The 17587-nt window shown below is 43.7% G+C and overlaps 1 protein-coding gene across 1 annotated transcript in view; it reads right to left on the reverse strand.

Annotated features, from left to right (window-relative positions):
* The window catches only part of DOCK2 (dedicator of cytokinesis 2), a 419219-nt gene that overhangs the window by 303549 nt on the left and 98083 nt on the right, over positions 1–17587 (reverse strand). The window contains exons 23-24 of the mRNA XM_045901591.3: positions 9883–9991; positions 165–235 (exon numbers count right to left, since the gene is read on the reverse strand). Coding sequence (XP_045757547.1) covers positions 165–235; positions 9883–9991 — 180 coding nt within the window. The remainder of the gene's footprint in view (positions 1–164; positions 236–9882; positions 9992–17587) is intronic.

The following is a 17587-nucleotide window of genomic DNA, read 5'->3' on the forward strand; positions in this document are numbered from 1 at the left end:
ACACCAAGTTCCTAAACATGTACACCAAGTTCCTAACCATGTGCCCTCCCCACCCCAGCTCTGAGTACCCATGCAGAATCCCCCACAAAAGCACTCCTCCTCTCCCTCCCTCAGAACGCCTCGCCTGCCACCAGAGCCCAGGAAAGTACATGGTCAGCTCTCACCTGAGTAACTTTGCATCAAAGACGGTTTCCACATCATGAAGGACAGATGGGATGTATTTCAAAGCCGCCACCTAGGTGGAAAGTGAAACCAACATGAGGGATGCCCACATCCAACAACTCCACATGGTAAGGATACTTTGCAACATGAGAGGGATCAAGGGAAAATGACCCTGACTCCTGCAGAGGTTCAAGACTCCGTATGCACACTGAAACATTAGCATGCACTTCTGTGATGACGAAAGTGAGCCACAACTTCTTGTATCTTCAAGGAGGCAGTAATGTATATGATGATCACAGACTTCAAAGTTAGACACCTGCTGTCAAATTTTGGTTTTACTCCTAGTAACCATGTGGTTTTGGACAAAACACTTAACCTCTCTGATGTTTCAATGTCCTTAACTGTAAAATAGGGAAAATAATACCTATTTTGATTGGAAAAATTAAAAATCACATGCATGAGCCATCCGACAGAGAGCCAGGCATGTTTTGGGTACCCGCTAAATGGTAACTTCAATCATTATTGGGAGATGGATGGTGTGTTTGAATTGTTTTGTGGGCGGCAAGGACAGCTTGGACTGAGTTATTCATATTTTCTCTCCCTGGCCAATTTGTCAACAATGGTGGGCATGTTTTTGATCACTAGCTGGGTTAGTGTACTAGCTGCGCATTGTGGTGGCCTGTTTTTTTTCCTCTGTGTAAATTGACTAATGCATTCAGAGGTATGAGACCCACCCAATCCCCTGCATCACAGCATCCTTTGCAAAGCAGCGGAGTACCTACAGCTACTACAGAAGGAGTTATAAGCCACATGGCTGGAAAATAATACCTAAGCATCTAGTGGAAGGATGCATTTAAAATTCTTCTTTTTTATTTTTCTCTATATTCTAAGTGTTCCATAGTCAACATGTATCAATCACCCTTTTGTAATCAGATCAAAATAAAAATATTGAAAATTTCTTTCTTAAAGAAAATCTTCTTTTTTTTTTTTTAAGATTTTATTTATTTATTTATTGGAGAGCGAGCAAGAGAGAAACAGCATGAGAGAGGAGAGGGTCAGAGGGAGAGGCAGGCTCCCCGCCGAGCTGGGAGCCCGATGTGGGACTCGATCCCAGGACCCCGGGATCATGACCTGAGCCGAAGGCAGTCGCCCAACCAACTGAGCCACCCAGGTGCCCAAGAAAATCTTATTTCTAACCATATACAACTGAGCTTCTAGTTAACATAAATAATAATTATGACTATCCTCTGAGAACTTTCAGTGGGGCAGACATCAAACACCTAATAGATTATCTTGTTAAACCTTATGTCAGTCCTACAAAGGAAATACTGTTTTCATAGAAAATTTACCACTTTGCAGTAACACGATTTGGAAGAATTTCCTCTTGCTTGTCCTATTGTTTACTGCTTGTCTTTTAGCTTTGTTTACCATATCTTTCACTGCACAGAAGAACTTTAATCTGTATGTTGTCAGGTTTGTCAGACTTTATAGTTATTGGATTTTGTGTCTAGGAATTTATTTTTTATTCTTTCAAATCAAGATGACAAGAAATAACAAGATTCCAAAGCTGATGCTCTATTGAGACACCCTTGTTCTTTGATGTTAGGTAGGTATCCTGTGAGGTAAAAGGCGCTTTGCAATAAAATAATTCGGGGAAACTCTGGTTTAAGAAAAAATAAACCAGTGACCTTTTTTTTTCTTTTAATTACAGAACTTTTCAGAATTTTAATATGCTAAGACACACTGTAACATTCTTCTAAGCAGTTACAGTATCCAGTGCATTCCAACCTAGTTGGTCAGGGGCCATTTTTATCAGGAAGCACCAAACAGATGTAGCAAAAACAGAAGCCTGAAAGGCTGGGCAAGCAAAAGAAAAGAATGAATGGGATGAGTCTGGGCCTGTGGGAAGTAAGGAGGTGCATGGAACCCACACTCTCTCTAAAGAATTGAGTCATTCTTGGGGTGCCTGGGTGGCTCAGTTGGTTGAGCGACTGCCTTCGGCTCAGGTCATGATCCCAGGGTCCTGGAATCGAGCCCCGCATCGGGCTCGATGCTCCACGGGAAGCCTGCTTCTCCCTCTCCCACTCCCCCTGCTTGTGTTCCCTCTCTCGTTGTGTCTCTGTCAAATAAATAAAATCTTTAAAAAAAAAAAAAAAAGAATTGAGTCATTCTTGTTTACCTGTTCTAACACTGCTAGTCAAATCAAACACATTAGCAGGCTGCACTTTCTCAATTGGAATACCTATTTACCATGTCTAAATTCTAAAGATATGCTCTATGCCGAGGCATATGCCCTAAAAAAGACTGGTCCAAACACTCCCAGCAAACTGTTTCTCCATTCACTCTTAGACCAATGAACATAGAGCTCTGGGCCCCGGGGGACCTGGGCAAGAACCACAGTGCTCCACCTAGCACCTGCATGGGCCAAGGCCCATTTCTTCACACCCTGAGCCTCAGCATCTTCACGTGGGGGAAAGGGGAGTAATGTGAAATAAAGTCTATCGTGTATCTATTGTAATGACCAGCACATAGTAGGCCCCCCAAGGTGCGTGTGCTGAATTTCACCTTATTCCATCTCTCAAACACCTGCCCTCCCTCCCCAGCACCTGGACAAAGTATGATATGTACTCATCAGAATTAAGACCAAAGGGAGAGGACAAAAACAGAAATTGAGCCCTCAGCAAGTTGCGAAAGCCGGGACTTCATTGTCCACAGCAAGTTACTGGCTTTCACAGGCGGGCTGCATGCCATCCCAGGGCTTTGAGGCCATGCTGCCAGACAGCAGTCACCAGGACTCCTACACTGACACACACGCTTAAATGCTTCAGCGGATAGTGAGGAGGGGTTCGACGGTGCTGGGACAAGGGCTGTTCCAGAAGGAGCCAATCTTCCCAGCTTCTCAGCTCTGGGCTGGCAATAAAGTAAACCAAACTAAGTAGCTGTCACCCCGAGACTCAGAGGGTGTTATCAACTCAACTGGAGAATATTAAACCTCCATCTGGTCCAGGTGGCCTCACAGTGAAGTGGCAGGTCTGTGGTTTTCTTTTCCAACAAGGACAGCCCACCTCTGACCCAGAAAGTCTGAAGCACTGGCCCCAGGGCTCCTGTCCATAGTTCTCCCCTTCACACGGCTCTTACCCACGTGAGTGGAGTAATAGCAGGTAGGTTCAGCAGGTGCAACCAGCAAGCTCCCCCGGAAGGCAGAGCAGCTCAGCCATAAGACCCCCCGGGGACCTCCATTTGTTGCATGTTTCTAAGGCCTGGAAACTAGAAACAGCTTGGCTTTCTAGACCTATTGGCCTCTTGGGAACTAAGTTGCTTTGCTGCTGATATAATTTTTACTCTCATTAATACTACTTTTATACATAAAATAATATTGTCATGTTACTATTTTCATTCCATAGTATATATTCCTATATTATATATAATATTTAAGAAAAACATACACAGATAAGTTTATGTATGTGTATGTATATAAAGGTATATAATAGGATTATTAATTATAGGGTTTTAAAATAACAACCATTATTGGAAACTTTAAGCGTGTCAAATGCTTTACATGCATGACCTCACTGCACTTTACAACCACTCTATGAATAGATCCTGTCATCCCATTTTACCAGCAAGGAAACTATGGCACAGAGAGGTGAAGTAATTTGCCAGAAGCCACACAGCTAAGATGCAGCATAGTAAGAATTTGTACCTGATTCTGTCCAACTTGGCCCTAGCCAGTGTGTCTGGCTACTGCCCACCCTGCTTTAAGGAAAGGTTTCAATAGGGGAAAGAAGGCTGATTTGGGGAAAGAAGGAGAAAAAGGACTTTCTCCTCTTTATGAGGATAATTTTTGAAAAGAAGGTACAGTTTTTCTGACATCTCCTCAGTTAAGGATCTTCCTCACCACATGTATCAGGGTTTGTAAGAATGGACACCAGGAAAACATTTGTCAACTTAGTAATTAGCTTACCATGTGGCACCAAGAGAGGATTTCCCAGATTAATCACCAACTCTGGACCCCTCTCAAAGGCTAGTTTCAACCTCAAGAAGAGAGCCAGATCCAAACCAAGCAACATTGGTTTCACTGACCCAGGGATAAGTCATGGGAGGACACTTGAGATGATTGTTATCCAGATGGACTTCCCCAGAATTGATAATCCTGGGCTGCTAGAAAACAACAACTATTTAAAAATAACAACAAAAATCAAACCAAACACTCCCTCAAACTCAAAGGGGACTTGTTCTTTGTTTCCAGGCTCCCTCCCCCTCCAAACGGAGTAAGAGTGAACTGCACAAATGCCAGTAGACAGAATTTTAGCCAAAAAGAGCATGTCTTGTGGTGATGCAAGGTTTTACAAGAGCTCTAGACATCTTCCTCATTCAAGAGCACAGACGGTATTTCCATCCCACCAATTTTCAGTCCTTTTATTTTCACCAAGCACTGGATGGTCAAGGTCCATGGAAACTGGACAATGTCATAGAAATGCACCACAGCATGAGCAGAAGAGGACAGCTTCCTTAGAGATATGGCGCCGTCCCTAAGGACAATACACGCAGCTCTCTCAGGACAGTCAGCCTCCTCACCAATCTTTCAGGGAAAGAGAAGGAAAGACAGGCCAACACATTCCAGAATACATATGTCTCCATACTTTGTGTAAGCCAACATTATGCTGGCCCCCATGGCTTAGTGGGGGCAGGGGAGTTCATTGTTTCCAAATGGCTGGCTGGAGAGGCTGACTGTCTGAGTCAAGTCCCTGTGGATCACTTTTGTCTATGTTGCCTTGAGCAGGTTAACGCTGTGTTCTCGTTTTCTCACCAGGAGAATGAAGGAAACAAAGCTACCTAATTTAAGGCCAATGTGAAGATTAAATGTTAGTTATCAGTATGCCTACAACAGCCTCACTGAAACAAATTTCATCCTCCCCACCACTGAATCCATCCTCCCCAAACATTACCCCTAAGTATGGGGTATATGGTTGAGAAAGGGACAATTTAAATAGTAAGTTTCATTTCTCCTACTTTGGGAATTCAGCCTACAGCCTGAGGGCCCCTTCGCAAGAATAGACTACTTTCTTCCTTTAGTTGGACACTTGAACAATTTATACCAATAAACAATAAAAAGAGAGGAAAGAAAAAGGCATCCTTAATTAGCTTGCCTTCATGAGTATGGACCGAACATCTATCCTTCTTTATTATTGCTTACTGTTGCTTATTACTTATCCATTTGACATTCTGCAGGAAAGACTTGGGTCTTTCATGAAACTATGCTTTGTTCAGTGGTGATTAGGAGCACAAACTCTGGACTTACACAGTCTGGATTCAAATCCCAGACCTGCCCCTTCTTAGTTGTGGTTAAGTTGCTCAGCCTTGCTAAGCTTCCATTTCCTCATCTGTAAAGTAGAGATAAGAAGAGTATTTGCCTAATAAGGTTGTTATAAAAATCAAATGAGCTAACAATATATGTGAAGCTTTCAGCCTAATGTGTGATACATAATAAATGCTAAAACGCAAAACAGCGGAAGCTGGTATTCATTGTTTCATTTGTTTAGCCAAAAAATATTCGAGTACCTACTAAGTGGCAGCCGCTGGTTCAGATACTGGGGATACAAAAGACAGACTCTGCCCTTCTGGACACTCTAGTGGCATTATTACCCTGTATGACAATCACAGTGGCCAAGGGAGCATACCATTCAATACATGCTGTTCATTTATTTTCACTCATACCATCAAATTGGAGCAGTGTGATGAACCCTGGACCTAAAGGAGAATGGGACAAATGGGTCTGCCTAATGTCACCAAATGCCCTTTCCTCACATTTGAGCTACATCCAGTTCACTCATGTCTGATTTTGATCCTCTCAACCTACCATCAGTTTTATCAAAAATGCTCACAGGGCTGGCACACACAGGGACTTCTAAGCTTATGGCCTGTTACTGAAAATACATGGAAACCCCTGTCCTAATCCATTCCTTGTGGTGGGGAGAACACTAACTTTGGAGTCAAGAGACCTGGGTACTTTCAAATCCTAGCTCCACCACTGTGGATAGGTATAATTTGGGATGAATTATTTAACTTTATGAGCCTCCTGTGGACGCTGAAGACAGTGATTCCTTGCAAATCTCTGGAAGGATGAAAAACACTGTATGTGAAGAGCCCAGCTTCATGCCTGGCACATGGTAGGTACTCAATCAATGGAAGGCATTTTTAATGATCTTCTACCTTCTTTGAATTGCTGGTTTTTAATTCTCCATAGTTTTGAGCGAGCTGCTGTCATGCCAACTCTGAACAATAAGGAAACCACAGGAAGCAATTCACAAACACCGGATGAGTCTTAGAAATGAGAAATAACTTGATGAGATCCCAGAACTCACAATGGACACAGCCGAAATTGATTGAACCAGATCTGCTCAACACTAAATTAAAGCAGGCATGAATGAGGGTTTCCACCATCAGCTGCTACCCAGCTGGAGGTGTAAAGTTGCACTCATTGGCGTTCTTACCCAAAACTTATGGCAGACACTACTAATAGATCACAGCACTCTCTCCCACTATACCCCATGCAGGCTCAGAATCAGGACTCCAGTCGTCCTATACTATTTGTCATCCCTTTTTTTTCCCCCATACAGTCAGTTCTTGTGGGTTTATTCTCCCTGAAATTTGTATTTATGTTTCCTGATCTAGCTGAATAACCAATCGTACTAAAACTGTTCAGCCTCATGTGACGAGGTTAGGAATATAAATAACCCCTCCTACTCTAGGAAAATGCTCCAAAAACTTCTGTTTTAATGATGAGGTAAAGAAGGGAGAGGTATAAATGGCTAAAACTATTTAAATTGAAATATGTAATAGGCCCTATATTTCTCCCTTTATATACATTGCTTTATTTAATCTTCTCAATATTTCCTCTAAATTAGACATTAGGCTTTCCATTTCATAAAAGGATAAACAGAGGTCCAGAAAACTGAAGCAATTTGCCCAATGTTACATGCCCAAGTGTGGATGCCTAATTCCCACCGAGGTCTCTCTCCAGTAACAAATGCCAAAGTTCAAGAATGGAGCTTGCTAACATTACACGGCCTTGACCCCTCTCCCCTCATCAGCCCACACATCACACCTTAAAACGGCATTAAATCTTCAAAGGTTGTTGCTTCCCATATTTGGATAAGGCTATATCCTTCTTTGACAAATTTTCAGCAACCATAGACATAGGTAGAAAGTATTATTGATTTTATGTAAATCCTGGAAGCTAAATTTGGCCCTCAGAGCAAATTAAAAAGGAGATGAAGTCCCTTTTGAAGACTCTCGGGTGGAAATCCGTGAGGAGAAACCAGCATAACCTGGCCCAAATCCCAGGGAAAATAAAGCATTTCTAACATAGTTTCCCAGACAGTAAGAACTTGAGTAAAAAGGCTTATACCCAGACCATAATAATCACATTAGTTCTCTGCATTTGCATTGCATTTTACAATCTGCTCTTTCGTAGACAGTGTTTATTTGATCACAGTGAAGTCTTACAGATGAGGAAACAGACTGTGAAAAGTTAAATGACGAGCCTACGGTCATACAGCTGAGCAAGAAGAACATCCATGTCTCCTCAGTGCCACGATGCTCACCGGCTCCTCTTTGCTTTGTAGCTTCCTTTCTTTCTCCTCCTTTCTTTCTGCCCTTTCTTATTCCCTCTGTCCCTTTGTCCCTTCCCCCAAGGTACATGTAGCTCATCACCGGGAAATAGGTGCTGAAATTAGAAAAAGTGGCTCTATGAGAGCTGCCTCCCTCCGGCTTTCTCAAGGTCAGTGGTCTGTCTCTCTCCTGGCACCTCTATCTCTCTGAAGCATCTGCTCCTTTCTCCTCCCCACCAACTGTCTTCCTTCATTTGTCTGGCATTTCTGCTTTCGTACTTCAGCTTCCTTGGAGCTATTTCAGAACGGACTCCATGCTGCAGCCTCTCCCTTTGCAACCAGTCAACCTCAGCCCTCACAGAACAACCTCACACCTCTCCCTGGAAGCTCAGCTGCTTCTAATATGATACAGGCAGGGTGACAGGCTCCAGCTCTTATCACATTTCTTCATGCTGTCCCCTGCTCCTGTTATTCCCTTTGTTGTAAAATAATGAAGGTTCGTAAAAGGATGAGGGAAGACTTAAAACAACAACAACAACAACAACAACAACAGGGGAGGGAAGGTGAAAACAGTAAGACTCATCCCAAAGAAAACAGTCTTATCTCCAGCAGGTGCTAAATGTATAGTGTAAAGAACAGGGTAATGTAGCAGCTCAGAGCATGGTCTTCAGAGCCAGGCAGGAGGAGATCTGGACGCCAGCCATACCCTTGACTGCAGTGGAGCCTGACAAAGTGGTATCAACTCTGAGCTTCAATGTCCTCATCTATGAAACGGAGATCTGCACACCTATCCTGAGAGTCATTCGTTCAACAGATATTTATTAAGCATCAGCTATGTATCAGGACTGTTCAAAGTGCTGAGGATACATTGGTGAACTAGACAAAGCCCCCCTCTACACACACACACACACACATACACATGCAAACACACACACACACAGAGGTCGCCAACATTTGTTCAATCAAAAGAAGCAACTAGCAGAGTGATTCCTGAACTTTGCTTCACAGCAGGGAGTTTTTTAAGCTCCCCTTACCCTGGTCACACTCCATACTGATTAGATTAGAATGTCTGGTGGCGGTAACCAGGCATCAGAATTTATTAAAGATCCCCAAGAGATTCTGATGTGCAAAGTTGGGAACCCATGGCATCAACAGTGGACGCTGCCTAGACAGACTTCTGCTTCTGCCTCCTCACCTTCGTTCTAACTGGACACTAGCACCTCACCCATTCCAGCCTGCGGCTGGGTGATCTCAGGCACGGCAGATACTTAGATTAGCAACTAAAAGGATAACTCTGATCAAAAGAAGAACAAGTAATCTGTGTTAACTCTCTGGTTTCAATAAATGCATTTGTTTCCTATTCATATGGCATGAGGCAGCCCTTCCTGCACACTTACCAGTCAATCCTGTGAAAGTTAGGAAGTCTTCCCTGAAACAGCCTCTTCATTCAGCCTCTGTGCTGCTAAACTCTTGCTCAAACTTGGGGTGGGACTCAAGGTTTCTCAAAGATCTATAGAGTTTGTACATTAGCATCATGAACCATAAATTAGAGGACCTCTCTCCAAAGTATTTCCTGTTTATTGAGGAGACTCTAACCCCAAAAGGGGATCTGAGCTTATGGTGCTGAGAATCAAAAGTAGAGGATTTAAGAGACTGCCACCTTAACCACTGTTACCGTCATTATTTTTCTTTTTAAGCAGGCTCCATGCTGCGCGGGGTCCGAACTCATTGCGGGGTCCGAACTCACAATCCTGAGATCAGGATGCCAGCTGAGATCAAGAGTTGGACGCTTAACTGACTCAGCCATCCAGACGCCCCACCACTGTCACCATTAGAAGTGGATCAGGTTTGACCTATTTCCTTCCAGGTAGCAAAAGCTTCAGAGTTATTTAAAAAGAGGCACTGTTACCCTCACAGGAAACAAACAATAAATGTGCTTTCCTTGGTGTTCATGATCCTTGTACCATGTGGCCAGCCCAGGCCTTCAATTAAGACAGGGTTACATATTCAAGCAAAAGTAGACATTATCTCACCATGCTGGTATTTATCAGATGACCAAAGGAAAAGAGATTTTTTTTTTTTTTTTTTTTTTGTAGTGTAAACCAACCTGCAAAAGGATGGTTGTTTTATATTGACTTTTCATCAGGTTGTTGATGGATTCAAAGAGCCGTCTCATGGATTCTTCAAACTCCATCTGTTCTTTGCCTTCATAAAGCCTGAAAGAAGACACATCTAGGTCATTTCTCAAGCCTATAGGCAATACCTTTGAAAGTGTGTGCAGCCACAAACTTCATTTAAGATTAAGAGTGAGGGGTGGGAGACAGGGACTTCAGCGCCGGGATGCTGAGCCAGCAGTGTTTCCAGCCATCATTCACTCGCAGGAAAACCTCGGTCCACGCACAGAACAGATACCCTCCCACTGACTCCTGCCTTTTTTTTTTAAACCCTGAAGAATCTCAAAGGAATGAAACTCGTCCAAGCCGAGGAGACATTCATAATTTCACCCTTCTGCAAGAATCAGAAGGGAGATTGTGGTCACCAGATTTCCAAAGTCTCTGGGAAGAATCAAGGAGAAATATTTTCAAGTCTGCCGCCCTTCCACTTAGCCATTGCCTGCTTATCAGACAAATATGTACTAGCCTGTTCCATGTCAGGGGCCACTGTGTCCCCGGCCCTCTCATTTCAAGGAGTGTGCTTATCACCTAGTTGAAACTTTGTTCCTCTTTTTTATAAAGGCCCTATATTGTTACTGTCAAAAATGCCAACATAACAGAAACACATTACTTACAAAGTGAGACTCCTCATTAATCCTACCTCGAGATTAGGGATTGTTAACATTTGGATGGATATTCTTGCAGAGATTTTCAAGGCCAGCACGAATATATACATGCAACTTTTTATAGAAACCATCCCCTCATATAAAATTTGTCTCCAGGTTCCTAAGGCTTATGGCCCTCCTGGCCCGGCCTTGGAGTGTCGTTCAGCCCTAGGCCTCTCCAAACAAGGCTTTATCACCGACCGTGAAAAATCTTCAGGCTAATCTGTGGCATCCGGCTTGAAATACAGAGAAGAGTGCTCCTGTCTCCAGTTCAGATAAAGAGCGTCCCTGTCACTGCCCTCCACAGTCGGACGCCACTTGCTGCGGCTGTGGGGGAAGGTGCTTTCCTTAGATAAAGCTGTCAGCACTTTACCGGTCTGTTTGCTCCATCAACCACAGAAAGGGCAGTCCATCACGTGCTGTCTGCACTGAATTCCCACCCATCCCCCACCCCTCTTTTCTCTTCATTCTGCTTCTCTTCTATTGCCTTTCTCTGTCTTTAAACATGTGTCTGCTTATCTGCTTGTGAGTATTATTTACTCTCTGTCTCTCTGGGTCACTATGTTCATCTCTGCTTTTCTTCTTTCTGACCCCATCTTTCTCTCTGTATGTTAGTCACTCTCTGCCTATCTTCTCTTTTTTCCTAACTGACAGCTTCCTAAAGCCCCCCTGAGGTCAGAAGCTTAAGAGAAAGCCCGTACTGAATGTTCCAATCAATTACAAGGACCCAGTGATTGCTCTGACTTTCTGGGTATCTAGTTCAAGGTCATAGAGACAAACTGTGAGAGGAGCCAAGAGTCCTGAAGCAGCTCTCTCTCCTTCTCCCTCCCTTGTGCCCTCGCCCCTCTCTTAAACTCCTCCCTTCTGAGCCTTCTTGTCCTGTCAGCACAGAGATGTCAGCCATAGACAATGTGTTTTAGAGGCCATCAGCTCTGGGTCTCCAACCTCCACTTTGCCCCGTACTAACGGAAAACCTTATTAATGACAGCAGATGTTGTTGCACACTGCTCGGCCCCAGGCACTGTCTGCATACGTACTAAATCATTTACCCTCACGACCACACTATGGTGGGCCCTATCATTATCCCCATTTTACAGAGTGATCAAACTCAAGCAACATGCCCAGGGACTCCACACCCGGAAGTGTTAGAGCCACTCATACCTGGCCATCCGGCTCCTGCGCCCACCCTCTCGATCACTTTGTGCAGCACTTTGCTCCATGCTTTACTGCCTCTCTTCATTCCCACAAGCCCCGGTTCCTCATCTATAAAACTTAGGCCATAACAGCACTGTGCCCAAGTACTGTGAAGAGACCAGCTCACACGTGAAGTGCTCAGCATATGCCTTGTGCCAGCAAACGTTAACTGTCGTTTTGTTGGTAATTATAGGAATATTACTATCATTCCCACTTCAGAGATAAGGACACAGAAAACTCCAGAGAGGTTGAAACTTGCCCAAAGCCCATCAAAGTTCAAACTATGAGACCAGATCTGGTAGAGAGGAAGGCAGGATCCTAATTCAAAGTGGTGGTGGTTTCCCCAAGGGATGACATTGTTTAGTTTTTCTTTGTGCCCAAAGCTAAGCTAATGGATGGTCCATCCCCCAAGCCTTTTGCCTTGAAATCTGTTACTCTTTCCACTAGCCACAGCTGCCTGAAAACGTCTACTAAGCGATCTCACAATCCCTATTATGGTCTATAGTGTTTCCCACTCAACATTTAACACCCAGACATGGCTGCCCATGATAGAGTCATCATTATTTACATACCTACGGACTTTCTCTGTAAGGCATACTTATTAGTGTATTTGCATGGGGAAGGGGGTAGGATTCCCACCCGGTCCTCTTCTTGGGAACCACTTGTGAAGCCTACGAGAATGGCCTTCAGCAGCTTTTTCCTATTGTTTTACCCTACCCACCCCCCACCTTCCATAACTGAATGGTCTTTTGGTGGCTCTCTCCCCGGAATTTGTATTTTTTTTTAACACAGAAACATAAAAATGGGCTTTATTGGGGTTCATCTTAATGGCAGCACTCCAGGGGAATGTTCATGAACTCCTGATAAAGAGATCCCTGAGGTTGCCCTGGTTCCCAACTTCTCTGTGTGGTTTTTTAACTCTTTTTGGATTGTATGAGCTGCACAAGTATCTTTCCAATAAATTCCTTTTTTTCTTAAACTAGCTCTGGTTGGATTTGTTGCAACCCTGTCTGGTCAGAGCTCTGCAGGTTGGGGTGGGTTTCTTCCTGCTGCCCGCTGGAGTTCTAAACCAAGAGCTATGGGGAAGGCCAGTGAACATCTAGCCCATGCTTCCCATTATACAGAAGAAACCGAGGGCCAGAGTGGGCAAGTGACTTGGCTTCACTGACATCTTTTAAATGTTATTTGACTGAGGTAGGAAAGAAAAGAGATATTTAGGCTATGAGACCAAGTCCGGGCTATGCACTCAACTTTAAACTTTATAAGAAACTGAATTTAATTTCTACCACTAAGAAAAATCTGATTTGCTCTAGTCACAGACTGTGCCAGTGCTATGGCTTAAACCAGAACTTGGCACTCTTCTCCTTCTGTGCTCTGAGACTCTAACAGGGGAGGGCAGAAGACACAGATCCCAGGAGGCCAAGCTCAGGGACATCTGCCTCAGTGGGGATCCAAACTACTCCTTATTACTCATGTCACAAGTGAAGTACCTAAACATCACACTCTAGTCCAGGGAAGGAAAAATATTCTACACCTGCCTAAGTTTCATCAAAGATTAAAAAACCAGTTCTGTAGGGAAATGGCTTGCATTTAACAGTGACTACATCATTAAGCAAAGTTGTTGCAGTCTTACTTAGTAAATGTGGGTGTGGTCGTGTGTGTGTGCATGTGTGTGTGTGTGAGAGAGAGAGAGAGAGAGAGAGAATTTTTAAGCCTGGGGTTTTACTTGGTAGAAATGGGAAGAAGAGCTGGAGAAATTGAACGCAGTTGGGCAGGAGAAGTGGTGCAAACAGCTATTTAGTGTAAAGGGCTTTGCTCTCTAACCAGACTCCTCTGTATACTGACTGCGCAGCCTTGGACTCTTTACCTTCCTTACTGACAAAATGGAGATATAATGCTCACTCAAAGGGTGATTTTGAGGTAGGAGAAAGTGAGATAATGTCTTTCAAGTGTTTAATATTATAGCTGGCACCTAATAAGTGTTAAGTAAATATCAGCTACTATTCTTATTGTCGTTGTTGATTCCCAAGCACAGAAGTGATCATACTGGGAAGCTCTCTCATCTGAGCACATATAAATAAAAGGAGTATTTCCAGGAAGGAGTGACTAAGGCAAATAAAATACATAAGGGTTTTAGATTACATGCAAGAAATAAACTGATGATGGGGCCCATTCAGCACTGTAGGGCCTCTCCTGAGAAGCTGGAAGAGAAAAGAAAAAAAAAATGCGTCATCTATCTGCAAGGCTTTAAGTGTGGCCTTGAAGTCAAGGGCACGGCAGACGTGGTTTCAAGGTTCTTTTTTAGCACTTGGTCTCTTAGAGCTTCAGGAGGGAAACCAAAAAAATTTGGCTTCAGCATGCCTAGAAAGATGCTTCAGAAACCAGCCGCTCCTGCCAGGGAAGGAATTACTGAAGGGCCCGAAGGCCCTGACCACAAACAAAACTGGAACAACCTGCGAGGCGCTGTTCTGGGGCATGTGAGCCCAAGCCCAGCAAGCACTCCACTCCCAGGGCTTGGATAAATATAGCGATGCTCTGCTTGCATGTGATTCATTAAGGAGACACTGTGCACAGCTGAGCACTCACTAAATGCAAATGGGGCCCCATATGGCGAGTACAATGCTTTGCACCTCCTCTTCCATGCAGGTACATAAAGCCCCAGCCTAAAATGGAGATGCCAACCTCAGGCCAGCAGCTCAGGGGAGCAGAATCTAACCAAGGCATCCTCAGGCTTGGAAAGATAGCAGGAAGATTCACTTTAGAATCCAGGGGTGGTGGGTTTCCAGGCACACCAGGCCCGTTTTGTTTTCTATGCCTTGGCCACTTCCGGCTCCTCTGAGCCACATTCACAGGCATCCTCCTGATTTCTTTCCTACCTCTTTAAGGCAATACAGAAATTTAGGTAAGATTGTGTGGGTTCCAAACTCTGCTCTGACACTTACCATTTGGTGGCTTTGGCTAAGTTTCTTAGTCTCTCTATGGCTCAGTTTTCTCATTAGTAAAATGATATTAGCCCCATAAGGTGGTCCTACAAGCAAATAATGCATGCAAAGCAACCAGCACAGTGCTTAGCACATAGTAAACACTAAATAAATGCTAGCTATTGTTATACAGTACCATAATTTTCTTCTAGAGCTTCATAAGCATTTTGAAGGGAAAAAAACCCAGCATCTTCATAAAGACAAATACAATGTGTTGGGCACCTACTGCATGCCAGGCACTGCAGGGTAGATAAATATGAGTAAGGCCAGTCCCCATTCCCAGAGAAATCATGAGGCAGGCCAGCAGGTAAATTACATATTGCCACATAGTGAGAAAAGTTGGATAATAAAAGTTTAATATATTATTGAGCACTTCCTAAGGGTGAGGCACTGCGCTAAATTCTTCACATGGATTAGTTCACTTGGTACAGACTATTATTATTCATAGTTTACATATGAGAAAAAGGAAAAGACATTAAAGAGGCATGAACCAGAGGAACAGAAGAGCAAAGGAGGGAACAAGGGCTCTAGTGGACAGTGATCACGGTGACTGCCTACCTGGTGGCACCTCTCTGCCCTCAGCAGCCCCCTCCCATTCCACCCCCACAGCTTGTCCTGCTCTCCTTCCTTCCTCCCCAGCAGTCCCATAAATGCCCTGCAGGATTAGGCCTGGGCCCCAGCTTTCCTTTGTCTCCCTCACCTGGTCACATCTTCACCTAAATTTGCTCTTGGCGAGACACATACCTGACTCATTTCACAAGTGCCTGGGAGCAAGGCCAGATTAATTGGAAGGTTTTTAAAATAAAATATCTATTTTAAATGCCTCTATGATCTGACAAAATTACTCAACAATAAGGTCATGCTATATCATTCTGCTACTTTGCCACACAAGTCAAGAGATACCCCCAAATGTGATGTCAGGCACTGGAGGAATACTATGGAAGGGAGGTCACTTATTTAGTGAATTTCTTTAAAGAATGCTGTGCACTCCTCACAACGTTAAAGCAGACTATCACAGTGACTAAGGGCTCCCTGTGTGAATACTTCGTTCTTCACCACCACCACTTGCCTGCTTGCCTCCATGGAGGATAAGCTCCATGCAGGCAGAGTCGCGGCTATCCCGGTCATAATATCCCCACATCCACGTAGCAGTAGGCCTGGAACACCAAAAGGGAGTTTAAACAAATGCATCAACTAATGATAAAGTATTAAATGAATGAACTTCAGCACCTTCAATGCAGCTGTACAGAAATATCTTATGAATCCAGAACTCAAAGCAGTTCAGCTAGTTCTAATGGCATCTGAACTAGATAGTATTAATAGTCATCTTCAGCTATGCAGCCTTATTCTTCCCTTGGCTACTAAGACTACTACTACTACTAATAGCTGCTACTTACTAAGCCTTTGCTATGTACCAGGCACTATGCTAACCGCACAAGGTCACCCAACTTGTAAAAGGCAGAGTGAGAATTTAAGTCTGAGTGTGTCTGGTTCCAAATTTCACTCTTAACCACTAGGCAATACTACCTCCAGAGGACAAAGCAAAGTAATAGCCAATTGCCAGGAACTGGAACAAGTCAGGATGAGTAGGAAAGCATCATTTGCCCAGGGGATGATGTTACAGGATTGTCCAGGGAAGCTAAATGGTGGGCTCTAACTTTTTTCTGTTCAAGCTCTAAATCCAAGGTGACAGCTGGTTTTCCTATCCTCAAGCCAATAATTTGCTCTATTAGAGTAGGTGTAAATTAGTGACTTTACAAAAAGAACCATTAAGCCATTTGTGGTTTCAGAAGAGTGATTACTTAGAAAAATCACAACATTCTAAGACCAAACCTGCCTGCCTCTCTGCCTCTCTCTCTCCCCCTCTCTCCCTCCTTTCTCTCCCTCTCTCTCTCCCCTTCTTTCTCTCTCTCTCTCTTCCCCCCTCTTGCTCCCTCTCCCCCCTCTTTCTGTCTTTCTCACACCCTACTCCAACTTGGGATGAAGAATAATTGTCTGAAAATCATCCTTGCATTTATTGATCCTATTTACAGAAAGAAACACTTGAGTGCACTCAGCAGGCACATTTAAGTCAAAGCAATAGGGCTGGAAAGGATTCATGAAAGAGAGGGCCCTCTTCCTGATTCACCCCTTTCCTGCATGGTCATTGTCACCATCCCGACCCCTTCCCCCAACACCAAAGTCTAGAAACCCAAAAGGAATCTGGAATTGCAGATTAAGACAAAGAATTTTGATCCAGTGAATCTAGAGTGAGCCGTCCAGCTCAACAGTGACCAGAGAAATTCTCTTTTGAAGGGTAACAAAGTTGAAACATAAGGCATTATTCTGTTAGAAGAGAAAGAGCAGAGCCAAGTTTGAAAGGGACCATGCAAGGAAGGACTAGTATAACTACCATGTTGCCTGTGTGAATTGTCAAGTAGCCTGGTGGCCCAGAAGTCAACTAGACTTCATCTAATTGAGAGAAGCAGCCAAGAGGCAGAGGGCTCAGACCAGTTCCTGGTGTCAACCCTTTTGTCAATAACAGAATTATTTCTCCTCTAAATGTTACTTTTCCAGAGTCTGATATTTGAAGAGGAATCCCCCCTTAGGGCAAACTGCAAAGAAGTTTCAGTAAACAGTCTTCCTCCTGTAAATCACCCCAGGGAAGAATGATTTACAGATGAGAGAAGAAAAGACAAACTCAATATGTGGGGATCCTGTTTTGAAAAATGTCTAGGATGAACATACAAAAATTAATGCTGTCACTGAAGAAAAACTGCCTCAGGTGGAAGCATAAACAACCCAAACAAAAAAATAGAAGTTAACAACATGGAAGAAAT

The sequence above is a fragment of the Mirounga angustirostris genome, unplaced genomic scaffold (assembly GCF_029215605.1).
Source record: "Mirounga angustirostris isolate CCGP_5_RB_7025 unplaced genomic scaffold, mMirAng1.0.hap1 SCAF_7, whole genome shotgun sequence".
Lineage (NCBI taxonomy): Eukaryota > Metazoa > Chordata > Mammalia > Carnivora > Phocidae > Mirounga > Mirounga angustirostris.